This window comes from Magallana gigas, chromosome 6 (assembly GCF_963853765.1).
Source record: "Magallana gigas chromosome 6, xbMagGiga1.1, whole genome shotgun sequence".
Lineage (NCBI taxonomy): Eukaryota > Metazoa > Mollusca > Bivalvia > Ostreida > Ostreidae > Magallana > Magallana gigas.
The window spans coordinates 39,551,576-39,578,798 of NC_088858.1; the positions used below are offsets into that span (position 1 = coordinate 39,551,576).

At 34.0% G+C, this 27,223-nt stretch overlaps 2 protein-coding genes across 6 annotated transcripts in view; both read right to left on the reverse strand.

The window, feature by feature from the left end:
* The window catches only part of LOC105337192 (leukocyte tyrosine kinase receptor), a 192,756-nt gene that overhangs the window by 26,030 nt on the left and 139,503 nt on the right, over nucleotides 1–27,223 (reverse strand). For 4 of the 5 annotated variants that reach the window (XM_034468725.2, XM_034468721.2, XM_066088989.1 and 1 more), the window contains 6 exons: nucleotides 18,637–18,825; nucleotides 12,670–12,768; nucleotides 11,613–11,783; nucleotides 10,242–10,346; nucleotides 9,802–10,024; nucleotides 7,349–7,439 (listed from right to left, as the gene is read on the reverse strand). In XM_034468725.2, the coding sequence (XP_034324616.2) occupies nucleotides 7,349–7,439; nucleotides 9,802–10,024; nucleotides 10,242–10,346; nucleotides 11,613–11,783; nucleotides 12,670–12,768; nucleotides 18,637–18,825 (878 nt within the window). The remainder of the gene's footprint in view (nucleotides 1–7,348; nucleotides 7,440–9,801; nucleotides 10,025–10,241; nucleotides 10,347–11,612; nucleotides 11,784–12,669; nucleotides 12,769–18,636; nucleotides 18,826–27,223) is intronic. The other variant, XM_034468722.2, reaches the window with a different exon arrangement.
* On the reverse strand, nucleotides 21,939–27,053 carry LOC117688657 (piggyBac transposable element-derived protein 4). The gene is made up of 4 exons (XM_066088990.1): nucleotides 25,502–27,053; nucleotides 24,637–25,024; nucleotides 22,856–23,261; nucleotides 21,939–22,702 (listed from the first exon to the last, which is right to left on the reverse strand). Exons 1-4 carry the CDS (start codon nucleotides 26,131–26,133, stop codon nucleotides 22,407–22,409), a joined length of 1,722 nt encoding a protein of 573 aa, XP_065945062.1. The 5' UTR covers nucleotides 26,134–27,053; the 3' UTR covers nucleotides 21,939–22,406.

A 27,223-nucleotide genomic window follows, 5' to 3' on the forward strand; every position in this document is an offset into this window, starting at 1 on the left:
GTATCATAAGATGCATCATCTATGTTAAGACCAGTAATAACTAAGATATAATCATCAGAGGGCACCTGCTCCAAAAAATTTGTTATTCCCAATAGTCAGTTTGACATTACTAGTCACATTTATGTGCTTACAGAATAATTTTTTTTTGACTTGGATTAACTTGTATGCACTGATTTAATTTCTTCAACAGATGCTTCAAAAAACCTTAACCTCATTCAGCATCTGAACCTATGCTGTCAAGTGCATCAGTATCATTAGACACACCATTCATGCAAGTTTGGTGAAGTTAGGATCGGTAGTAACTTAGAAATGGCTATCAAAGGGCACCTGCTTCAAAAACTTTGACCTGCTCCAAAAACCTTAACTTCTTCAGCATCTGAAATTCATGGCCCTGATTCAGCATCAAAATCCTTCAAGTCCACAAGTTGGTCCAGATGCATCATCCATGCAAGGTAAAGAAAGGACTAATAAGTAATAACTTAGATACAGGACCTGCACCAAAAACCTTAACCAGGTCTGGACGCCGACGGTGGGGGTATAGCATAAGCTTCTCCCGACTTTGTCTCCGTAAGCAAAAAAAACAACAACAAAAACAAAACAAAACAAACAAAAAACCATTTCTTTTTTTCAAAGATATATAGAAGTTATTTGAAAAATTTCTTGATTCTTGCAAATTTTTAGAGTTTGAATATAAATGAACATAAGTGAAATCAGCTCTGGAAATTTGAAGTACACTTTTTCCTACTGTGGTGTTAAAATTACAAATTTTCAATTCCATCTTTTCTACTCACTTCAGAATTATCGCCTTATTTGCTTTTTACTCGCAGAAAGTGAAATGTTATCCTAGTTCTCCCAAAAAATCATTTCAAGTTTCCAGGAATTGTGAACAAAGACCCATTGATCTTATCACAAATACGACAACAACTAATGACATTTTACCAGAAAGAATGAATCATGTGGACCTCAATAATACACTAGACCCCAAGACTACAATTTTTTCCCCTGCAGCAGTTTCTGAAAACAATCAGATTTGACCCTCAGTGTTATAAGAAGTAGTGCACACAACAGTGTTTATGAACAAGTTAAGCTCTAGACATGAAGTCTATCGATTCTACTACTGATACAAATTAATTGTTGTGGCACAACAACCCTGAAAACCAGTGATACTAAAAAGTAATTAGCAACTTAATTCACTTCATTAAGCACATTTTACAAAAAGAAAAATCAATGAATTAATAATAAAAAAGAATGAAGATTGGATCTGTTTCTATAGCAAGAGGGTGAATAATGAAATCACAGTTAGCAACAGCAAGAGGCCTAAGGGCCTTGAGAGTCACCAGAGTATAATGCACTTTGGCAAACACAGATCCCTTATTTTCTGTAACCCTGTGTTGGTGTTTTCATGAATTTTACCATGATAATGTAAGATACCACGACAGGTTTGTGTTATAGGTATAAGGATTTAAATCAAGAAGAACAAGAGGCCCAGGGGCAACACTGTTCACCTGAGCAATAATAGCCAACAGAGGCTTTAGAGTATCAAATACAAAATATCTAGACAACTTAGTAGGGAATATATCTTGAACTTCCAAATTTTTTTCAACATATTTTTAAGTTAAACAATGAGCTCCCTTTGATGTTTCAGTTTTTGAAAATAAGATCTTTAAATTTTTTTTCTATTAATTCATCCCCATTGTGGCCCCACCTTACCAATGGGGATCATGATTTGAACAAATGTAAATCTACACTACATGAGGATGCTTCCACACAAAGTTCAGCTTTCTGGCCAATTCGTTTTTGAGAAGAGAATTTTTAAAGATTTTTCTCTCTCTCTCTCTCTATATATATTCTTATGTAAAAATTTGACCCCCCCCCCTTTCGTTAAGGTCCTCCCCTAACCCTGATTTGATTACAAGTTTGATTCTACACTACCTGAGTATGTTTCCACACAAATTTTAGCTTTTCTGACTGAATGGTTTTAGGGAAGAAGATTTTTGAAAAATACTAACAATTTTAAATGTATATTTTTATATATTATTTTTTACATATTATATGTAATTTTTATGTATGTATATTTTAATATATTCATCCTCTGCAAAGAAAATGAGAGGAAACTGCAAATAACTTGAATTTTTCTAACTCCAAGGGCAATAACTCTGTCGGAAATTGCTGGATTGTTCTCAATATCGAACTTGATATTATCATGATAACCCTATATACCAAATTTCATTTCTATATGTTCATCCTCTGCAAAGAAAATGAACGGAAACTGTTGGTGGACCAAACGACCGACAGACAGCAGCAAAGCAATATGCCCTCCCTTCTTCAAAGGAGGGCATAATAATCAAAATATCTTCAAAATTTAAGAAAATTAGAGGAAATGTGGGCTAAGCAATGTCAATTTTAGTTTCAATATTTATTCCAATTTAGTAGTATAAGCTGATAGACATTCTTATATTCTATTTTCATTGAATAATATAATCTTCATATCTTAAACAGATGTCTGCATAACTGCAAAGAACTACATTTATTTTTATCATCCTAAATGGTAGTGACCTTGACCTGACCTTTATGTGAAAACAAGGTCAAATTTGATTAAACTGATAGAATCATTTGGTTATATGATCTGTTTTACTGTGTCAAAATTTCATGAATTTCTTATAATAAGAATTATGTTTGATCAGAGAAGACCCCTTCCTTAATAATGTGAAGTGTTAGGGGGAGAGAATATTTGGTCTTAAGTCACTGCTACAGTACTGATCAGACCCAACCTAACACCAGAGTAAACCCCAACTTAACCGCGGGTTTACTTTTGGGGTTTACTTGGGGTTTACTCTGGGTTTACTTTTTGAAAATTTGGGTCCACTCGGGGTTTACTTTGGGTTTACTAGGAAATTGCATTGGAGGTCAACTGTGTGCAGTGAAGTGTGAAATAGATCTGCATGTCTTTTATCTTACCATCCTACTGCCTGTAATTCCTGACCATTTCATATTCCAAATACACAGTTAGCATCTGCTTTCAGAGGCATATTTCTGACCGAGTTTACTCTCTGTGTCCACTCTGGGTTTACTTTGGGTTTACTCTGGGTCCACTCTAGTAAACCTGGAGTAAACCCAGGGTTTAGTTGGGGTTTCCTTTCTGTTAGGTTGGATCTGATCGGTACTGTACTTCTTTACCAGCTAGCACACATGCATTCATGAGTACAACAATTTTTCACAGAGATTTGCATTGACATTTGATTTTTAAACTTATTTCAAAGTCATGTGCTTCACATCCCTTACCTAAAAGAATATTTTTAGTAACGTCTGAGCAAGATTTGACAAAAAAAATGAGATAAAACCTTCACCGTTAACCTACAAACTTAATCTAATATCACTTCATACCACTTTGCCTACAAGTATTCATTATGTATAAAATATGGCCAGGATTCATTTTTGGACATAAAGCCAGAAAAATGCAAAATTGGAACAGTCTGTGGTTGTGTATAGCAATTAAATCTTCACAAAATACAAGAATGCAATTAATTTTAACCCCCCCCCCCCATTCTTAAACTTTTTTTGCAGTAGTGATTCAGCGATAGTCGCCGACGATCGAAAAATCGTCGTTAGACTGCTACCGATGCCGACAATCGATAGCTGAAAGCTGACATCGATAGTCGGTAAACATTTGACTAAAATGTGAACTCGCGGTAAACAAATCCGTTTTGTGCCGGTTCTATGCATTTTTTAATTTCCGAAAAGAACGATAACTCTAAATAAAGTTCAAAGTTAAAATGGCTGAGCAAAGTGGGCAGGACGCGAAGACAGGGTCTCAGATCTACCCTTAACTAAGGACAACCCGGTCGGTAGTCCGAAATATTTGACGTTTTCCTGGCTTTTTAAACGATTTTGATATTTAACATGCCAGGCAAGTAAAATATCAAAATCGTTTAAAAGCCAGGTAAACGTCAGATATTTCGGACTTCCCGGTAGGTTGTATGGAAAAAAAAAGTAGACAGAACTTATATGTCAGTTATTCTGCAAGCTCTGTAGAAAATCGTAAAAAAGGTAAACAGAAAAAAATGTCAGCTTCACACCACGACTTGCACGTCACATGTTAGACCTGTTTTGTTGCTTTGCGCGGTCAGTGAAGTTTGCCAGTTCTATTTTATAAATTAATTTTTTTTTATGATCAGCGTTTACGATGATTTAAAATCCAAGATCTAGAATGAAATGGTCTTAGGAGGACACAATAGTGTTTTTGAAAATGAATAAGGATTTGTACTCGTGAAAAATTGAAAACTGAATAGTGGTAAATGCCTGGTACATGTTTTGTATTTTTTCTGATAAAAAATTGATACTTGAACAGAAAGTTCATAACTTACTACGGATTTTATTGTTATAATAGTAATAACACTCTGTCACATAACAGAAACTTTTAATCTGCAAAAGCTGAATGCCTATAATGCCCTATATTGAAATACAAAACTTCTATTGACTTATTGTGTTTTTTATCTCGAAACAAAATCTATCTAGCTGAAAAATAACTTCTTGTTTATGATTTAATAATAATAATAATAGAGGTTTGAAACAGAAGTGCATTTATGACCATATTTATTAAAGTTCATTTTGCAAATGCCTATGTTAGTTATATTTGCTTGAATATACTATAAGTACGTGTACATAATTAATACATGTAACTATAAATTCAGTAAGTTGAAAATCTCCGATTATTTTCGATTATGAATCGAAATGGTGTTTCCGATTCGATTCGATAATCGATAGTGTTTTCTGTCCGATTCTGAAACACTATTTTGCAGTGAATGAAAATTTCTACAATCACATGTTCATCTCTAACACATACAACATCGTTCATTTACATTATCACTACCGTATTTTTCGGGGCATATGTCGATGTGGGGCAAAGGCCGAATTGCCCATTTTAAGACAAAATTCAAGAAAAATCCTTAGACTAGCCGAATTGGGGGATAAGCCCATTTTCAATCGATGATTACAATAGTGAAAGTATGACCGCTGATTAAGGAAGTCATCGTATTAAGTATATACTTTCAGAATATCGATGTAGAAAGTCAAAAGAGTAATTAAAGTTATTTAATTTGCTTAACATATATATTTTAAGCAATTTTTAAAAATACATCTGTGTTTTGTGGCTGTTTGGTCTCTTCCGTATTCGTCGGTGTATCGTTACCTATCGTAATTTTACATAGTGTAAATTTAATTGCAACACCAACCTCCGTGGTTCTGTCTGGTAGAACTAAGTATAATATTTTACCAAACCTTTTATATTTTATTAATACAGAGGGTTCCACTTAATCTGATTGCGGTAAAAGTGATTATTCGGTTAATACTATATAAAATCAAAACACTGATCCATTTGCTATACAAGCCTTTGTAATTTCTACTGATATTCTGATTGGGAAAAAATGTCATTTTCGGTTAATCTGATACGATTTCTGTCGGCCGATCAAAAAATCAAATAACGTTTTCACACCTCTTCCACCATGTCCACACCTCGTATATACCTCTCACTGTGTAAACAGCTTGGCACGTGCCTAAAACTTGCAAATAACGGTGCTTCAGGGGATTAGTCACAGCTCAACGCACAATTAAACAATTTAAGTTTATAAACTAAGGAACAATGAGCTTTGAAAACTAGTTACAACATGTCATATAAACGATACTTTAGCTTGTGCGTAATTATGACAGAGACTGGGGACATTGACAATGAACTTCCCACAAATGTAAATGGTGTCAACAAGTGCATGGAGTACGTGCGAAGATCCATGGAGGAAAACGGCTGTGACGACTTTAGTGACTACTATGCAGTTCTAGAGCAATTTGAAATGATCGCCCTAAAGGAGAAAAGGCAGTCCAGGATCACAGGGTTCATCGACTGGATTCCGTAAAAATCGCTCGTGTACTGTTATGTGACTGACAATCATGTAATGATTTTATATTGTAGTGCCCATAGACAATGATTTTATTTTGTAGTGCCCATAGAAAATGTTTGTAGTTTTAGTGCTGAATAATAAATTCATAAAAAATAAAGTTGTTTTTCTTTCCGGAAAGATTTAGATTATACAGGATCATTCTATCTATAAACGCACTTCCGGTTTAAGATGGCATCCAATACATCGTATGATTATGGATAAGAGCAACCACATGCAAGTAAATAATGATTTAATCTGTAAAACCAGTAAATAGCGATTAAAAATCCAATAAAAATACTTTGTAATTATTTTATCATGATATTTATTACATTAAATCGTTAAAATAGAAGTGTGGTTGAAAATAATGCATATACAGATATGTATAGGTTGTTTATATTTCATGATTTCCTATATGAAATGCTAAAATTGGTTTATGTGATATTCGGTTAATCTGATAATATTTGCCTGACAAACGGATAATCAGATTAAGCGGAACCCTCTGTACCTTATTGCTAAATTTCATTTAATCAAGTTACACTTTGAAAGCTACTTATAAATACGGGGTATGGCGTCCATAAGCTCAACACGTGGTTTCATATTCAAATAGAGTTATCCCCCGTAATCGTTATGAATGAGAAAACGAAATACCAAACAAAATATTTAATTGTGTTCTTTCCATTAATAAATTAAATAGTGACTTGCCGTTATGCAGAGAAGTTGTAATGTTAAAAACACAGTTAATGCAATGAAGTGTAACGGTGTAAACTACGTGCCCCCAGGCTGTGTTTTAGTCACGGGTTTCACACCTTTGTATATACAAACGACACTAGAATACCGTTATTTCATCCAACAGAAAATTAATTGTAAAAACACAAAGCATTTGATTTATTCTACACCCAAGACCAGTGATTCCCACGAACACAGACATGAAGAATTCACAAAAATTCCGTTATATTACATTCTACCCGGTTTCGTTTTCTTTTTTACTACGCAATAATAGTTTCCAGGGTTCATACACCAACGTGGGAAAAAAATTCTTTTGATTGGGGTTGTAAAGAAATACCTCGTACAGTACTGTACATTCTAATACTCACGATGTCATTACAAAAATTATCAACGGGACAACTATCGAACAATTGTTCAAGCGGATGAAAAAACCCAACCCTCATTAAAAACTGCTACAACAGTACAATGGATAAAAACAGTGGATTTTAAATTTTACTGTTAATTTTTTTCAACTTTGAGTCTACCATTAGCCGGGTGACAGGATAGGCCGGGGCTCGCTCATCGGAGAAAAAAAATACCGGCCTATGCCCCAAAAAATACGGTAATTTACATTCATTTACATTATCACTAATTTACATTTATGTAAGAGCAAATAATTCAAAATGGATACATCAATTAAAAGGGACATGAACCTTTACAGCAACAGCCATCTCTCTTTCCATGTTTGGGAAACCCAAAATGTATCCTTTGTATACTTCACCAAAGGCACCCTGACCTAATGCCCTGAAACAAAATATCAATAAAAAATAATTACAAAATTATTACTCTATTTGAAATTGTACACAAGCATGCAACATACAATAATTGGTGTTGTGCAAGTTTTGAAACTGTACACATTAAATGTACAATGTAGAGCTGAATTCACTACAACCTGACATTACTTTCTGCAAGTATGTAAGTCTGCTGAAACTGATGTATTCCTACAGGGTCATATATTTTTATAAACTTGAATGGACATACATTATGGTTAGACCTGATCTGTTTTTTGTACCAGTAACAAGACTCTTGTCCAAGTAAATGACATTGAAACAAATTGTATCAATTGTATTGACCATTCAAAAACCCTTGTATAGGAAATGAAAATCAGTATTGCTAACTCTTAAACTGAGCATGATGTAACAAGAGGCCCAGGGGTAACATCGCTCACCTGAGCAGCAATAACAATAACTGATCAGAAAAGCTTAGACCATATTTAGAGTACAGTCAAATACAAAACCAAATACCTCCTGGGATCATGATGTGAACAAACTTGAATCTACATACCTAAGCATGCTTCTACACAAATACACAAGTTACGGATTTTCTGGCCAACTAGTTTTTGAGAAGAAAATTTTAAAAGATTTTTCTCTATATATTCTTATGTAAAAATTCACCCTCTGATTGTGGCCCCACCCTACCCCTGAGGATCATGATTAGAACAATCTTGCATCTACACTACATGAGGATGCTTCTACACACAATACAGATTTTCTGGTCATATGATTTTTGAAATGAAGATTTTTAGAATTATTTTTTTTTATATATTCCTATGTAAAAAATTGACACCCCCCAATGTGGCCTCAATCTACCCCTGGGATTATGATTTGGACAAACCTGAATCTTCAGTACCTGAGGATGTTTCCACACAATGTTCAGCTTTTCTGGCCTAATAATATTTTAGAAGATTTTCAAAATATACCCAACAATTTTAAAAACATTTTATTGAGTAAATTATCTCCCCTTAAAGGGGACCTGGCCCTTTATTTGAACAAACCTTCATCTTCGTCAGTTTGACCCGTTTTTGTGCATCAAACATGGCTGCTTCAAACAAAAACTTGATTTTCGATATACAAAATACCAAACCAAAAGTTATAAACTGATTGACCCTCAATCTTTCTTTATTATTATTTTTGTAAATTACTCAAATTTGAAACAGAATTAGCCCATGATTTTTCCTTTCCATAAGGATTATTTAGGCTAAATTACATTGAATTTGACTCTGTAGTTCTTGAAAAGAAAATTTTTAAAAATGCACCCCCCTTTTTCTACAGTTTCCAGGTTTTCTCTGCTTTGAATACATAAAAATCGGTTTTCATTTATGCAATTTATATTCGTCTTACAAAAGGATGCTTTGTGCCAAATTTGGTTGAAATTGGCCAGGTGGTTTTAAAGAAGAAGTTCAAAATGTCTTACAAAAGGATGCTTTGTGCCAAATTTGGTTGAAATTGGCCAGGTGGTTTTAAAGAAGAAGTTCAAAATGTAAAAGTTTACAGAAGGACGACGGACAAAATGTGATCAGAAAAGCTCATTTGAGCTTTCAGCTCAGGTGAGCTAAAAACCAACCATTGTGATTAAATACGAAGACATTTGTTTCTGATAGCCTACTTAACTGTAAAATAATACCAATCCTTCTCTGTGCAAGTGATAGTGTCAATCACTTTTTATGATCAATACCAAAACAATATAGTGTGATGTTTATTTAGGACAGTCACTTGTACATAATAGGCTATTTAACCTCCATCATGGTTGGCAACAGAAAATATCATGCTTATTATTGTATTTAAAATTCTAGTTTAATTTATCTGAAAATATTTACATTTTCCAGTGTCTTTGTCTGTGAGAAAACTACAAATCAATTTTGTAATGTATGGACCAATGAAATTCATCAATGACTTTTGTAATAATATAAGGGATCATTCTCTGAACATTATGAGGTATAATATGGTTGGGGTGATCAAATCACTCATAGAAGGGCTTTATTGGATTTGGTCACCCCAGTCTATTTAATCATCTCATAATACTCAAAGAATGGTTCCTTATTCCTTATTAATTAGTATGTAGGATATCATGGCTATGTGCATGGCAGAAAACAAAATGTGTCTGTGTTGCCAGTCCTATGGATTAAATGCACATTTATCAATAAAACTGTAACACACCATCATAAAACAGATGAAAGACAATATATAACTCTCTCTTGTAATAATCTTTAATTTTCAAGCAGGAGGTCCATGGGTTGAATCCCTCACCTGGGCTACAAAATTAGACCCCAAAGATGCAGATTAAGATTGGTTAACAGACAAGCAAGAATTTCTTCCTGACAACGTACCTGACTAGTTCCAGTCTGTTTCGGTTCAATTCATTCAGCTGCTGTTCAGGGTACTTAGCAGCCACAAAGTCATAGTTTGGATTGTATTCTGTCACCATTTGCCTGTGTTGATGTATTCCATTTCTTACAAAACTCGATGAGGAATGAAGAGCAAAATTTTGGCTGGCTGTCTGGAGCTCAATGCGAACTGCATCAAGTTGTAAACGTTTTCTATGATGCTTAACTGTACCAAAAGATAGTCTATTGATAGTAAAAAAATACTCGGTATTGAATAAATGATCTGGCAGCCATATTATTAAATATCTATTCAAATTTGTTAGAGAATGAATCCTTCTTGCAGGAGTTTGAATTCTTTGCACCTTTCATGGATTTATTCTACCTGTGTTTCTTTAAAGTTTTGATTTCATTTTATTACACATGATGGCGCACAAGTTACTTACTCAAACAGAGTCCAATACATGTCATAATGGTGATGAATATAGTGCTAGCCACTGCTATGTATATCACATATCTCATTTCAAATCCTTCTGCTTCTGTCAAATTTGCTGTCAAAAACACGTAATTAAAAAATGTTCACCTTAATAAAATAACTGATTTTTATTCATCAACTGAACAGGTAATTCAAAATGACATAAAAACATTGATTTACTAAATTAATTAAATAAATTCAAACTCGCATGTTTTCAGAAAATGTCAAGAACCACTACAATAAGTCTAATCTGGCTGAGCCACATTGATAGCTAGCTGAGTTAACCATTTTTCAGTCTTCCAAATAGACTGACTTGGTTTCATAGGATTAATTTAGTCCACAAAACATTGTAATCCTTACAAAAAGTTTGGAATTTGGAATCACATATTGGGAACTCACTACCAGATAAGAGACCATTATCTGATTAAGCATCTATAAGACTGCCATTAATTTGTACACTTGATTTTATAGGCCCATTAACTAAGCAACTTTGGTGACAATAGGTGCTCAGAAAGTTTCTTATTGAAAAGTGAGAAAACAATATGATGATGGCTAGATATTCTTAGACGTGAATAATTTCTAAAGGACCCAGCTTGCAAGAAAAGTTATGGTCCAGGAGCTTTTCATTGAGTTTTCATTTACTTGATTTAAGAAATGTTTTCCAATGTAAAAAATTGCGAAATTAAATAAAGATAGCAGATCTGTATGATTCAGTTAACAAGTTGTAATTTTCTCATTTGATGGATGAGACCAATGAACTCTGTTGTGAAAAAATTCAGAAATTGGTTGTTAAGACTTATTTCTGTTTACTAGCTATTCTAGATTCAATTTCTGTATACCTGTAAAGCCAAATAGAGCTTTTTTATTAGTTATTAATATTCAGACTAATAACAAATTTCAAACAGCTATCTTCTAAAAATGCCAAAATAAAACATACCATGGTCACAGCATGTAATAAACAACCTTGATTAAGACAAGTTAAGGAATTTAATATTTCTGCCCTAATATACAAAGATGGACCAGCAAGACCAAATGTCTACAATGAAGCACTCTAAAATAAGTAATTCATATTTTGTGATATCTGAGCTGTTTATTCAAAAGACAAAGAAACAAATCACATTTTGTGATTGGATATTGGGAAAAAACTCACAGAAAATAGCACCCCATGGGGCCATCCATAGGTATTATATCTTTACAGAGCATTTTCCTTACACATTGGTATAATATTAAAAAAACATGGAAAGATAATATATCAAAGATAGCTCTAAACAATAATAAAAAGTATCTGATGATCAAAGAACTTGAATGAACAAATATCCCCTCACATGAGGTAGATAATTACCTATGACCCATGGCTCACCTGAGCAGGTGTAGCCGTCTGCATTGAGCGTCCTGTCCGCCATGCAGCTACACTGGAACAACCCCTCGTCCCACTGTTTGATGTGACAGACATCTGTGCACTGGCATTTCATGAACATCAGCTGGATCTCCACATAACCATCAGATTTACTTCCTAAAACAAACAATTCAGCATTGATGATATATTGTCTGCATCTGTGATAAAAAAAAATATATGCACTGGTGTCTTATTTCTCTTTTCATTTTAAAGCAATGTGTATTAATTTGCCGAGTCACAAGAACAAATATTTACTGATACATACAATAAAAGATTGTGTTGACCTGTATATTTCTATTTGTTATAAATTTGTAATAATAAAGAGAGCAATCAAACTTGCACTGTATACATGACTGGATTTGCTCATTGAAGGTAGTACAAGCATGTATGGAATACAAAACCTAAAGCTATAGTGTATCATTTATAAATGTTCTTCATGACAACAAATAAGAATGAGATTTTATGTGAAGTCATTTAAAGGTTGTCATGTTATATACGGAATTAATATCTGCAAAGTTGCCTAAAGTTGTAATATAGAAAGCATGAAATAAGAATGACAGACATTCATATTGCTGTGTGAACCGCACAACGAGGCGCTGTTTGAAAAATTGTATTATCTTCATTGTAATGAAACGAGAACATGACACAGAGAGGAGGGATGTAATTAACTGATCACGGCATTTTATTAGATCCCCAATAGGAAACGCATGCATGCTGCCTTAAATTCACAATTTCATCCATTAGTATTCCAATACCACACAATGATGCCTTATCTAGCTACTTCCGAACTGCAGATTAAAAGAATTCACTTCCACACAGGAAAGTTAATGAGATGCACTTGATAAGTTTTTTTTTAAAAAGGTATGTGAATAAACATTCTAAAATTAAGACTGTTTTATTAATTCGTAATTTTAAATCTTTAAATAGAAATATCTTTGCAAATGTATATATATACAAAAGATTGTTATTTGCAACAGGTATCTATTCTCCAAAAACTGTGCACCTGGATACATGTTGTATGTTTTCAGAGCTAGTGGGAATACATATGAAGATCCTCCCTGTCCACTCATGTCTCTGCTGTCATCACTGGATGCATTTCCCCCTACAATACAAATATTTACATTACACCGACTAGTCCAGTAAGACATACCGTAATGTCGTGTATAACACACTTTTTTTCAGCCAAAATTTGATCAAAAGTGGGGGTGCGTGTTGTACATAGGACAAAAAATTTACCCTATTTTTTCAAGCCGTGATTCTTGATACCACGAGAGTAGTGACTGCCAATATAGCCTGTTATGCAAGTTGTTTGAGTGTATACCAAATTAACAGCATCAGAAATACCTTATTCTTAGTTTTATTTCCATGTATTGAAATAGTCCTCTCTCAACACTATTTCTTGCATCAAACAAGTTTAAATATTGCCAGTGTATTTGCCATTACGTAAGCAGCCACCTGTTGACTCCGCGCGTGGTCAGTGTTTGTTTAACAATTTCCGTGTCAGAGGCATGCACCTGTCTTGTGTCGGACTTCACAGAGTGTTTTCAAGTGCATGAAGATTAGCGATTATTCTGATTTTATTAAACTGCTAAAAATACATCGATCATTTGTATGACTTGATAATGACGATATACGACATACATACGTTTCTTCACAATGTTTATTTAACAACAATCAAAGAGTGTGACTATAATTTATCAATTAATTCATTTCTTTTGATGTTGTTTTGGTTTATATCTGCAAACATTATTACTTTTAAGCACTAAGCTCGGTTGCCGTTCTTCTATACATATGATGATCTTCAACGTCTCCGCTGTTGTATAAGAAACTCTTTACGAAGTATCAAATTGATAACGCCCACGTAAATCATGCTGTCCCTTTTAAGTAAAATTGTAAGAACTTTGACTCTAATATCGCTTGGGCCATGTTCTGATCACGAAATTACAGTAATTGCGCTTGGGTTATAAAATTATCATTGAACATCAATAGCTATTTGGAAAAATGGCGGCCGTTGATTTTCATTGCTGTGCTATGTTATGAACACAAAATTAAAGAAATTGCGCATGGATTATAAAATTATTATGAAACATCGATAGTTTTAGGGGCAATGGCGGCCGTTGATTTCACCTTTTTTTGGGTGCGTGTTATACATAGGACCTGCTGTTTTTTCGCCATATTTTGGTCAACTTTGGGGGGTGCGTATTATACACGAGTGCGTATTATACACGATACATTACCGTAATACACTATACCGAATGATTGCTTGATTGTTTAATGTTTACGTCCCATCAAGTTTCTTTCAATCTCATTAGTTATGGCATCAACATATACTGGGTGATTTGAAATTTAATTGTAGATTAAAGTATTATTTATACACCAGTTAATTCCTGCTGCTATCTATTCGTAGTAAAATATTCGGGTACATACATGTAATTAAGACAATGTGTTATCATGTAATTTGAGACGTGTTTAGTATCAGTATTGAATTGCTGCTACTCCTGGGATCTATGCTGCTACTCCTGGGATCAGCCCGGAGTTAAATTGCCTACAGGGATCAGCCCTGGGCACCAGCGTTACTCTCCTGGGATCAGCCCAGAGTTTTATTAGGCCTGCAGGGATCAGCCCAGGCCACTTTGTAGTACCTCTCTGGGATCAGCCCGGATTTTATTTAGCCTGTGGGATCAGCCCCGGGCACTTTGTAGTACTTCTGAGATCAGCTTGGAATTGATTATTCTATGTACACAGTAATAGTGGTAGCTAGTTTTTAGATGTTAGAGGTAGTTATTTTGATGGTTGAAATGAGTAGCCCCCAAGACGCCAAAGATATGTATATTGTTTATGATGCAGGTATATTTTACCATGTATGTACAAGTTGATGCAATGTATGTATTTGTGATTTTCTGATGGAATGTTTATGGTATATAAAAGTGGAACCTTATCTTAATCTTTATCTTTGTTACTTGTAAGTGTATAAATAGTGTATATTTATGTTTCCTAAGACCACTGAGCAGTGAGGCTTCTTTACGGATTTGAGAGAGCTTATCAAATCAATAGTTACACTTTGTCCTTTATTTGAACTTGGAAAATTAAATCCTTTACACATTCATATCAACAAAGAAGCATCCATGTTTCCTTTGGGTAATACTAAGTAAGAGATTAAATCAAAGGAATATGAGACATCATTTACATTAATGATTAGATTGAATTTCATCCTCTGAAACTTCAAACCTGTTGAGCTAGCTATTCTGGGCTACAGGAAATATTTCACATCAAATAAGTGCTTTCAGAATCAAGGTTACTACTAGGAGTCTGGAAGTAATGAAAGTTTGCAGAGTTCACAAAAACACAATAACAAATGTCATATTGATGCATGAAGTATGTAATTCACTCAAAATTATATCCTCCAGTCTTTTGACACAAAACTTTCCTGCCTAGAGATTGATTCTTTAATGAGATTTAAAATGCATTTAAAAAAGTTTTCACATGACGGAAATGTCTGCTTGGAGATTTTTGGGTTAATTATGTTCATAATATAGATAGATAGCAACACTGCAAGCAGTGTCATTCCTTTGCATAGTTTTAAATTATCCATTTAACTATAATATCAAGTATATTTAGGGCAGCTATTATAAATGAAAAAAAAATACATAATACAGGTTACTCTAGATAGCTCAAAGTTTATGGGACCAAGGAAAAATTTCAAAGTATCAAGAGTTCGAGATTTCAAGAGTTTGGAATTATCTGGGTTGACCGACGGGTTTTAAAATTAGTCTTACCATATGTTATGATTAAGCTATAATTTATTAAGTGCTAACATTACTATGCGCTTAAACAACATTTTCTTTTCAATTCAATATACAGACCTGGATGTTTTAGAAACTAAATAAAAACAAGAGATGTTTGTGAAACACTAACCCCCCCTCCCTTGAAAACATCCACAAAGAAAATGAATGTAAACTGCAAATATTTGGAATTTTTTTAAGTCCAAGGGCCATAACTATGTCAAAAATTGCTTTATCATACCCCAAATCTAACTTGACCTAATCTAACTTGACCTAGATATTATCATGATTAACCTGTTTACCAAATTTCATTTCAATATGTTCATCCTCTGCAAAGAAAATGAGCAAAAATTGCAAATAACTGGATTTTTTTTACATTCGTGGTTCATAACTCTGTCGAAAATTGCTTGATTGTACCTATTATTGAATTTGACCTAGATATTATCAAGATAAACCTGTTTACTAAATTTCATATCAATATGTTCATACTCTGAGAAGAAAATTAGTGGAAACTGCAAATAATTTGGATTTTTCTATGTCCAAGTGCTATAACTCTGTCGAAAATTGCTTGATCTAACCCAATATCGAACTTGACCTAGATATTATCAAGATAAACCTGTATACCAAATTTCATTTCAATATGTTCATTCTCTGCTGAGAAAATGAGCGGAAACTGCAAATAACTGGAATTTTTCTACATCGAAGGGCCTTAACTCTATTTAAAATTGCTCGATCGTACCCAATATTAAACTTGACCTACATGTAGATATTATCATGACAAACCTTCATACCAAATTTTATTTCAATATGTTCATACTCTGCGAAGAAAATGAACAGAAACTGTTGGTGGACCGAACGACAGACAGCAGCAAAGCAATATGCCCTCCCTTCTTCAAAGGGGGGCATAACAAATATTGAATAAATTCATTATACACAGTAATTACTTATTTAATGCATCATATTATGATCAGAATGCTTTGCAATACTGGACTGCGAGACGACGTCGTAAATTAGATAAGTGAGTATCACATACATGCCAACTACCCCGATTTTTGCGGGATTCTCCTGATTTCACGTCGTCAAAAATACAAATCCCGATAGGGATTGTCAAAATACCCCGAAATCCTGATTCTAAAAAAATCCAACCCGTTTTACAACAATAAGTCCCGATTTCCATCTAAAATTTGAAATCCCGTGCTGCTTGTCTACGCTAACCAATCAAAAAGCGGGATTATGACCGCCATTGCTGTTTACCTGTATTGCGTGTGTGTATATCGGGATGTGTGAATTGGTGTAATTACATGTACGCTACCTGTGTCTGGGTGTTTGCAAACGTAATGAGGAGTATGTTTTGATAGTAATTAATCGGGAAGTATCGGGATGGATAGCAAAACGCCACACTTTTTACACAAACTTCGACAAGAATGGGGTTACACCACCAAAGAAAACGAAACTTTCATCCCGATATCGGGAGGCAGATTCCTAATTTTCGGGATGACTATCGGGATCGTAATTGGATGACAACCATGTATATTGCCGTGCAATAGGTATGTTTAAGTTATATATAGTACAACTGAATATATTTATTGACAGGGTGCATTCTATTGTGTACACATGACACAAGCAGAGATTGACAGCTAATAGATTATTTACAAGAAGAATAGATATGTTAAACTTTATGAGTAACAATTTTTTTTGAGGGATTTTAGAGTAGACCATGGTGGAATGAATGATGTTACAACGAACACGAAAACAGCCATCCATCAAGCCACCTGCAGCCATCCATCAAGCCACCTGCTGCTACCAACTTCTTAGTGAAATCAAAATTGATGCAAGATGAAGGTAACTAATTTTTTTTAATAAGCTAGTATATAATATCTCTAAAGAATTTTTAGCCAGGAAACAATTATAAATACTTTCTTTCACTTTTTATAGCAACTTGACCCATAAATACTTTTTAAATATCTAATTCAATTATTCATTTTATTTTGTAGATGACACAAGAGCAGAGGTCCTGTTTGCCAACTGCGTTGCAGAACTTAGTGCTTTTTGAACTGCTATACCATACTATTCATTGTTTGTTGAGATTTTAAAATTTGATTAAATAAAGATTGATTTAATATATGAAAATAAAGTTATGTACTTTATTTATGATTTCATTTGAAAGAGGAGATTGCTTGATAAACATATTAGGATAATGATAAATAGATAAAGAAACAGATGAATTTCTAAGAGTTCAATTGTTTATACAAAGCAATTACACGACAAAATGCCGCGAAATTTCCTTCTAGGAAAATGTCCTCGCGCGTAAAATCCCCCATAGAGATTTTCAAAAGTTGGCATGTATGGTATCACCCATTGTTCCCGCTGTACAAGTCCTTCACTAGCTGTAAGAACTTGTTCAGCAATAATCATTATAATGATAATGATGCAGATAAGCATAATATCTACACTTTCAAAATTCTAAAATTTTGACCATGGCTCAAAATTTTAATTTCGTCTCAATTTCTCATTTTCACTGCTTCACCAAATTATCGTAAAACGGTCAGTGTACATAATAAATTATGTATCAGTATGGACAATCATCAAATAATTATCATCTTGCAGAACAAGTGTCCCCTGAATTATCAACCCGTGACACGGGTCCTGCGTCTAACGCCTGATGCCATTTAAATGATCAAGTAGGTGTTAATTTGGTAACGCTTGGATATACACAGCCACTTTGAGGTATCGAGAGTAAAAACCTATAGATTATGAATAACGAAACTGTAGTATGACTTCGAGGGATCAAGGCTTTTGAGAGATCAAGAGTTTGAGAAATCAAAAGAAAATTTGCTTAGTTATATCTGGAAAAAAAATCGGGACCCTAGACTCACTTCTAGCGAATAAGAACTTCAAGCAATCAAAGTTCGAGCCATCAAGAGTAACCTGCATATTATTTTACAAGACCTATATGCAGTTCACTTATATTTATACTTTATTAGTCTAATCTTTTGTAGAAACAAATTGGCAGGACAGCAGTCACAAAACAAACCAACCCAACATAAAACGTGCTTTAACAATCACACACATATTAACAACAGCATTATTCATCTCCCTTTGTAACCAATGCAACAGAAATTCCCAAAGAATCAAACATTGATTGAAATTGATGAATTTACATTGGACAGCCTATTATCATTGCTCACCTGAATATCCTCCACCTCCACCCCCTGATGAACAAGCCCCACCCCCTCCACCAAATCCTCCTGGGGTGTCCCAGCCACTGAAGTTGTGTGCAGCCTCACAGGACTGTCCTCCAGTGGCTCCCTCTAGCAGAGATTTGCCTGCCTGTTGATAAGGAACTGGTTTCTTCATCCTCCACCCCCCTCCTCCACCTACAAAGCAGTTACGAGTCCATTTTACCTTTCAATCAAAAACATTCATACTTATAATAACTCAAAAACTAAAGATGCATATTAAGAGGGCTTAATGGTTGTGGCCATTTTTAGACTATTAATTCAAATTTAAAAGATAATATAATTATTTACAATTTTTTTATACTTAGTAATAGTTCATGGATAAAAAAATCATTATATCTAAAAAAAAATATTTAAGGTAGATCTGATGGGTAATTGATTGACCATGCAGCCTCATCAAAAGAAAAATCACAGGTTTTTTTTTGTTTTTAGCTCACCTGAACTGAAAGCTCAAGTGAGTTATTCTGATCACATTTTTTCCGTCGTCCGTCTGTCTGCCCGCCTGTAAACTTTTTACATTTTTAACTTCTTCTCTAAAACTGTTTGGCCAATTTCAACCAAATTTGTCACAAAGAATTCTTATGGGAAGGCAAATATAAATTGCAGAAATGAAAGACTGATCTTTATTCAAAGCGGAGAAAACCTTGAAAGTGAAGAAAAAGGAGGGTGCATTTTTAAAAATCTTTTTCTCAAGAACTACTGAGTCAAATTCAAAGTAATTTAGCATAAATAATCCTTATGGAAAGGAAAATATAAATTGCAAAAATCATGGGCAAAATCTGTTTCAAATTTGAGTAATTTATGAAAAAAATAATAAAGACAATAGAATAGAATTCCTGGGTCCCTCACCGATCAAGCAGTATACTAGTATCGACCAAGGTTGATTTAGGAACTTGACCAAGGTATTAGTGGTATAAACATTTGGTATAAATTTCATGTAAATCCATCAAAATTTGTAGGCATGAGAGCGCTTACAAGGTCAATTTTTGGATAAAACGGAGTCATTATTGTGGTCAAAGTCCCATAACTCCAACAAAAAGTATCGACTAATGCTGATTTTCGAACTTGACCAAGGTAATAGTGGTATAAACATTTGGTATAAATTTAATGAAAATTCGTCAAAATTTGTAGGCATAAGAGCACTTACGAAAAAGTCTGACGGACGGAAACACGGACGCACGGACACACAGATGGACACCTGGCATTTCTATGTCCCCTATGCATTTCTGAACCCCTAACAAAGGGGTTATGAATTTCACAATTTTGGTAGAGGGCTTCATGGACATATAACTAGGCATTTAGTTTTTAATAAATATATATGTAGAGAAGATTTCCTAAGATTCAATACACTTAACTATATGGCCATATTGGCACCACCCTAGAGCCAGAACCCCTGACCCAGGGGCCATGAATTTCATAATTTTGGTAGAGGGCTTCATGGACATCTTAACCATGCAACCAGTTTTTTCCTCACATGAAGAAGATTTTTGAAAATTGTTTTTTTTGGCCATCCCTGTGTTGCCCGGGGACGGTAGAGCCATGAATTTCACAATTTAGAGTCCTCTTACCATAGAGATGCCTCACATCAAAAAAGGTAACAATTGGACTTGTAGTTTTTAAGAAGAAGTTAAAAATGTAAAATCGTTAACGCACGACGACGTGCGTAAACGGATAGCAATAGGTCACCTGAGTTTACTCAGGTGACCTAAAAATGCATCAAACAGAATCTTTGTTGTCAATTGCAATTGTAATACATACCAATTTGAGAGTGTCATCATTGAACTAATTACTATTTTGGTCATTGTGTATACTTTCAAACGAGATTTGCAATAAGACTATAATCCCTCCAGGTTTGCCCTTAGAGGACTATAAGATATGGTATAATCATGCATAAACCTATCTCTTGTAGTTTTGTGGTAGATCATTAATACAGCATTTATTCTTTTAAAATATACATAACAACAAACTCAAATGCTAATGAGACAGAGATACCATGTTTATATGGATCATTATAGAGAGAAAACATCATCCATAAAACAAAATCTGTGTATTTAAGTACTGTAAACAATTGCATATGTTATCCCAATTAAAACATATAATGACTGAAGAATTGAAGAATTTCTGCACACTTACATCAATTAAAGGAGAATTGAATGAAAAGTGAGTCTTGTTTGTAGGATTAAGGTATCAGTGGAGAAATAGAAAATCCAATTTACTACGTGTCAATCAACAGTTCACAGGACTTTTAGATGGGGTCTGACATTATGTGCCATTAAATTGGATTATCCAGCTGTAAAATGTAAACCTTAATGGGGATTTTCACTACCACTCCTGTATTTTGTTGCAATTATAACAAACATATCATTGAAATATGGTGCTTTAAGCATTGTATCATGTCCTTGCTGATCAGTTATCTCTGTGTTCCTTGTCAAATTTTTACTGGAAGATACTTTAAACAGTCTTTGAGACACCTGAAACTGTAGGCAGTCTATAGGGTGGGATGCTTATTTTCGCAATTCATCTCAAATCTCAAAAATAAAGATGCTATTAGGAAAAGCTGATATTCTTGCATGATATAATAAATTTAAAAAACATTGTAGATGAAAGAAAAGAAAAGCAAGATCACATACCCCATGCTCACACCCCATGCTCCCTATTACTTGCCAATGATGCACATAAAGAGTGGCAATGTATGTACAGTGAAACTTGAATTAAGCAGTCACCTGCAGGAGGCACCCAAAGTGACCTCTTAACAGAGGTGACCTTAGAATAGAGACTTGTGAATTTGCCAACATCAAATATTAACTTATTAAAACAATTATCACAATAACACAATAATGTATCAAAATAATAGATAGAGTAATTGATTAAATGTTTTTTATAGTATCTATTATATTTACAAATAAGTACAAATACATAACAATGCACTGTGCATGCAATTTTATATTTTTTTAAATTTTTGAAAAAAGTCATTACGTGGTAAAACCTTGTGGCTGGCATTTTCACAATTATAACACTATTTTCATGAGTAACGTATACTTGTATATAGAAAACAGACATTTTTAATACAAATCAACAATTAAGATTTTAACCAACTGTATCTGAACTCAAAATCATATTATTAAATCAAGCAATTTTCTCTTGCCTCGCCGCGGACATTTTTGACACCTATTTCATTCATGTTTATTAAACAAACATTGTTAACCCTTTGTGTGCTGACTTGTTTTAACGCAACTTATGACCCAGTACTGAGTTGTTTAAGAACTTTAGCAAGTTTATTGGCATAGCATAGTTGACGTGTAGTTATTTCAGTAATTGTTAACTTATACTGTTGAAATTTGTCACAGAAAATGTTTAATATCAGCTTTCTCTAATATAAATAATTCAAGCTGTTTTTTTTACATTTAGCCATATTTCCTGGTAACCATGGCAACAAAATTTAAGTAAAATGAAGATTTTTTGATTTTTTTTTATATTCAATGTTTAATTATAGGGATAAAATCAAAGTTTTCCACAAATAATTTTTGTAAAAATATAGTACAAGTACTTTTGAGAAATTAAACCAAGAGAATAAAAAAGAATTGCTGTTAAAAGATCAGAAATCAATTCAAAAAATTAATTACAATGCATGCGTTAAATGTATGAAATTTAAATGTCAATAAATTTTGATAAAATGTGGACATTCAAATAGTGTTGCAAGTTCAAATAGAGTTGCAAGTTCACTCCTCAGTGGGCTGGCCTAAGAGCCTCTTATAGGCTAGTACGTAGTCCTGCTTGGTGTGGTAAATCTCGAAGCATGGCTCTATGCACAATGCAACATTGCATTGGCCACATTCATACGATGTCTGCCTTCCTGGCCTTTTCCTCCCTTCAGCTTGTCTGCAAGCTTTGCTGCATACAATACAGAGTCTGCAGACAGTCTTGGTTGCAACAATTTTTCTTAAAAAGTGGCGACCACTAAGCCTCTCCAGGGACTTGCCAGCTGCAGGTCTGCCCGTTACTTTTGTGTGGAACTCTATAAATAATATTTTTAATCTTACTTTGTGACCAAAGCACATCTTATGGAACTTGAATAAATGGCCAAGCACGTATGATAAAGCTATCATACAGTTGCCAATAAAATTATTATTATTATATTGTTTGTGCATTTCAATGCATTAAACATTACCGCCAGAGTTGCTGAGAAGCTCATGGATCAGTCTTCTCCGAAACAGCCTGTGGGTTAGGGGAGTCTGATCTTCACAGTTATCCTTGTAAAGCACATATGCATTTGAAACTATGAGTGTCAAAATGTGAAAAAATACTTTTTTCCACCATTTCAAAGTTTTGACAGGCAGCTTTGAAGCCGATACAACCATATCAAGCCTGTCCACTGCTCCCATGTTGCTGTTGTATCTGTGAACCACAAGTGGCTTCACTAGCTCCTCATTTCTGTGATTTCTCTTTCCTGTGGTCACCAAGGTTGATTTTTCTACAGTGCTTATAAGGTAAACAGGTTTCGCATCCTGGTATTTAGTAACACTAAGGGGGCCATTTGAAAGCACTTTCACCTCCCCTCTGTTCTCAAGATGGATCTGAAATTTATTTTATCCTTAAAAGGATTTGATGAACTGCACATTATGAATTATTGTAGATGAAGGTGAAGTCAGTATTCAGAATAGTGGATCATTTATATAATACAGTCAAACTTCGTTATCTCTAACTAGATGGGCCCGGACTGTTTAAAAACTTCGAAATATCAAAGTACTTCGAGATATCAAGAGTAGAATACTTAAAAAAAATAAGTAGTTGGGACTTACAAATCACCGAGACATATCCACTGTATTCAAGATATCAGTGTTCGAGATATCAAAGTTTAACTGTATGTTAAGGATTCATGGAGTCCTGGAATCGAGACGAGCAGGTTTTGATATTAGGTATCATAAGCTGCGTATTGTACATCATATTTTTGAATTATGAATTATTTAAAAGAATAAACAAATACATTTTTTCTTGAGTGATGAAATATTACTGTGCATTCATAAATTTCAATTGTAAATTGAAGATCAATTCAAGAGTCCTTGATACATTCTACTTTCCATATGCATGATTGGAAAGTGATTACAATTCATGCATTTTAAAACTGCTTATCAATAAATTAAGGGTCCTCCCCACACCTGGGAAAAGTTCTGAATGCAGACTCATTCTTCTAAATTACTTAAGGTACTTCACTACACCGAGACTTATACTTTTTGAGACACTATGTACATCACAAGATGGCGATTTAAATGTTTTGTTAAACTGTTTGTATCAATCGATTCAGATGTATATCATCATAGCTCAGTGGTTAAAGTTTCAGGCTTGTGAACCGGAGGTCATGGGTTCGAATCCTTCTTGAGCTTTTGTTTATGTTTACTAAATGAAATTTTTGAAAATACCATTTTTTATCTAAAATTGCACATTTTTTCACCTATTTGATATATACATGTACTTCTTATCCATCATGCTTTCTATCATAATCAAGTAATTTTCTGCTGATTTGAGAAACTATTTCAAGGTGTAGTGAGGCACCTTAAAGGTATGGATTTTTAGCATGTCTTTAATTTCAAAATGACCAAAAAATCTTTCAATTTAAAATTTTACCACTCTTCCTGAAAATAAAAGTCCCTTCAGTATTCAATCTCAGGACCTGTGGGTTGGTAGACCAAAACCTAACCTGCCATAGAGACACCAAATTTTGGTGATATATATTGTTTCAAATGCATTTTAATGGCCATGTTGTGACATACTGTTATAAAAAGTAGAAGTCACAGTGTGTCGAGGATCCTTAAACTATATTTTGGTTAAGTTTGGTTTATTTTTTAACCATATCAGATTAATAGAGCCCAAAAGAAATGTTTAAGAGGAAATTAGTCTATAAAAATATGAAAGTAGAATGCTACAATGACTAGTTGAACATAGTTTGGAGACCTCTTTAATCTCTTGGGGTATCCCACGACGATTAGGACGAACTGTGCCAGTGGCGCCCACTCCAAGACACCATAGATCCATGAATAGCTGTGGACTCGAATAATAGTTGTCGCAGTACAGAATGTGTCCACAAGCATAGTGGTTCCGTAAAAGTGACATAACTAAGTCGTAAGTCGCACCTTTGTCACTGGGGGGTACTGAAGGTTTCCCTGTGTACAACTTCATTTTCATACAATAACCAGTTTCAGCATCACAAAGTATGTATGCTTTAAGCCCATACTTGTCTGGCTTATCTGGGCTATACACTCGGAAGTGTAGATTTCCTCTCCATGGAACCATGCCTTCATCAATGCATAAATTTTGATGGGGTTGATACACTGTGTCAAACCTTGGAAGAATCAAGTAAGGAAAAATATATTCATGGAATCGACATCTACTGTATACAGGGAAATATTCGCCTCTTTTTTATTTTTGCCCTTTTCACCCTTGTTGTCAGCAAATTTAAAACTTGGTGAATTCTAATGTCTCATAATATCTCTCTTTAAACACAACTGTGTCAAAAAATTACACTGGGCAAAAATAACCCTGTATTCAGTATTTCAGCAACCGTATTGCTTTGATTTGAGCATTTTTATCTACCAGTAGGGCAAAAATATATAAAATTAATGTTTATGATTATCTAATTACATGTATTATACAAATAATAGTGGTAGCAGAAATTTTGGACAGAATAAAGAACTGGTCTGGACAAATATAGAGACAGATAGACAAGGTGATTCTTAAACACCCCAAATTTCATTTCTGGTTGGTATAATAAATAAAGTTCTATATAATCAGACTTTTTACATGCAATACATTTTTTTACCTGTCCAAAATCTTTTGATACAAGGGACCTAGTTTAAAGAGAGGATCATAGCCCTCTTCTCCACGTGGCACAAACTCTGAATTGTCATTTAGATGAAAGAAAGTCATCAATGACAAAAACCTGTCCCTTGGCATGACGCTGGGAAAAAAGGGTGTAGTAGTCAGCGGATGGGTTGTCCAGTACTCCTTGATGTCTAGCTGATGCACAAGTCCCATCAGCATTAGGAGTGATATAAATTGCTTCATTTCTGAGCGATTTGTTTCATGCCATTTATGGAACCTACTACAAGGTTTCAACTGAGCAGATCTCAAGAACTGTTGTGCATACAGATTGGTCTGTTGTGCAAGAAATTCAAAATCATTTTCATTAAAAAATAGTTCAAAATATTCTTGAGGGGAGTCTTTGTTTTGAACTGCTTGTTTTAATCCAGGAGTTTTTGTATAGTCAAGGGATGGGGGCTCCCTGTCTCCTGCCACCCAATTGTCTGCATCTATAAAGTTTTCAAAGTTTTCTGTTGGCCTACTCACTGTAATGTCATCTAAATCAAAACCCTCAAATTCAAAATCACTGTCCTCATCTACTGCAAACTCATTCAAAAATTCTTCAAAATCGAAATTCCTTGCTGTCGCCATTAAATTATCTTCTGCTCAGCACGTTCAGAAGATAAGTATTTACGTATGCATAGCAACATTATAGTAGCAACACTTTCAACATTTTTGTTGTGTTCATACTAAATTTAACAAATATTGTCATAAATAACAGCTTTTCAATTAAAATAGTATAAAAAATAATGAAAAAGGACAGAGAGTTCTAATTAAACCTTTATTCTAAAACATTGGTAACATGTATCGATCTTGCATAAATAAATAGCGTTTTCTGCCTGGAGATGTCTCGCGCGATAATGTTTATGATTATCCTGAAGGCACATGTCGTACTTAAAGTAAAATGAAACAATCACATGTACACACAGTATTCCAAAACAATAAATCACATAGAAGTTATCATTTTTAGCGAGAATATCGTGAATAAACACAGATAGACGATAGTTAAGCCTGCAACTTTCGTTTTCACCGGAAGAAATACGCAAGGTTAAGGTCATTGTTAGGAAGGTCCATGTTTTTGCTTTTTTCTTTTTTTTATTGTACATTAACTAAATTAATCTTTTACATTTTTATCAAAATAATGTTTTCTCTTGATTATATATGATATTGAATTTGTTTTCTTTGATACAAGTTTAGATTGACCGATTGTTTTCGAGATTAACAATGGCGCGGAATTTCCCTATTTCCAAAATTAGATGACGAATTTAAATTCATCTTTTAACGTATATCCTTTTAAAAATTAGGCTTACAATTTTAATATTTTAACAAAAATCATTTATTTTCTCTAATTTTATTCATTCACAAGCAAAAAAATCAATCGTTTTTATTTTATTTGAGGTTAAAGTGACGAAGTGCTGAATTCTTTCTCAAACCCAACATGTTGGGTTGCCGCACGAGAACGTCGACTATTCCAAACCCAACATGTTGGGTCGCCGCACACAAAGGGTTAATACATGTTTAAACAATTCACTTGATTCCAATTCGTATCTGATCTGCCAATTATGTATTATAAATACATCAATTAATTTGGTTTCTCTTGCCTCAAGTGTATACTTATTGTTTACATTAATTACCCGATATTCGTAAGCCATGTTTAAAATCCCCGGGTGTAAATCATGTG

Bases quoted from the DNA above. Each gene is read 5' to 3' on its own strand.
- LOC117688657 (XM_066088990.1), bottom strand. From the start codon at position 26,133: ATGGCGACAGCAAGGAATTTCGATTTTGAAGAATTTTTGAATGAGTTT. The intron at 23,262-24,636 runs GTCTCCAAACTA...AATAAATTTCAG, and splicing joins TACCCCAAGAGATTAAAGAG to ATCCATCTTGAGAACAGAGG. The intron at 22,703-22,855 runs GTAATGTTTAAT...TATTATTTATAG, and splicing joins GCTTCTCAGCAACTCTGGCG to AGTTCCACACAAAAGTAACG.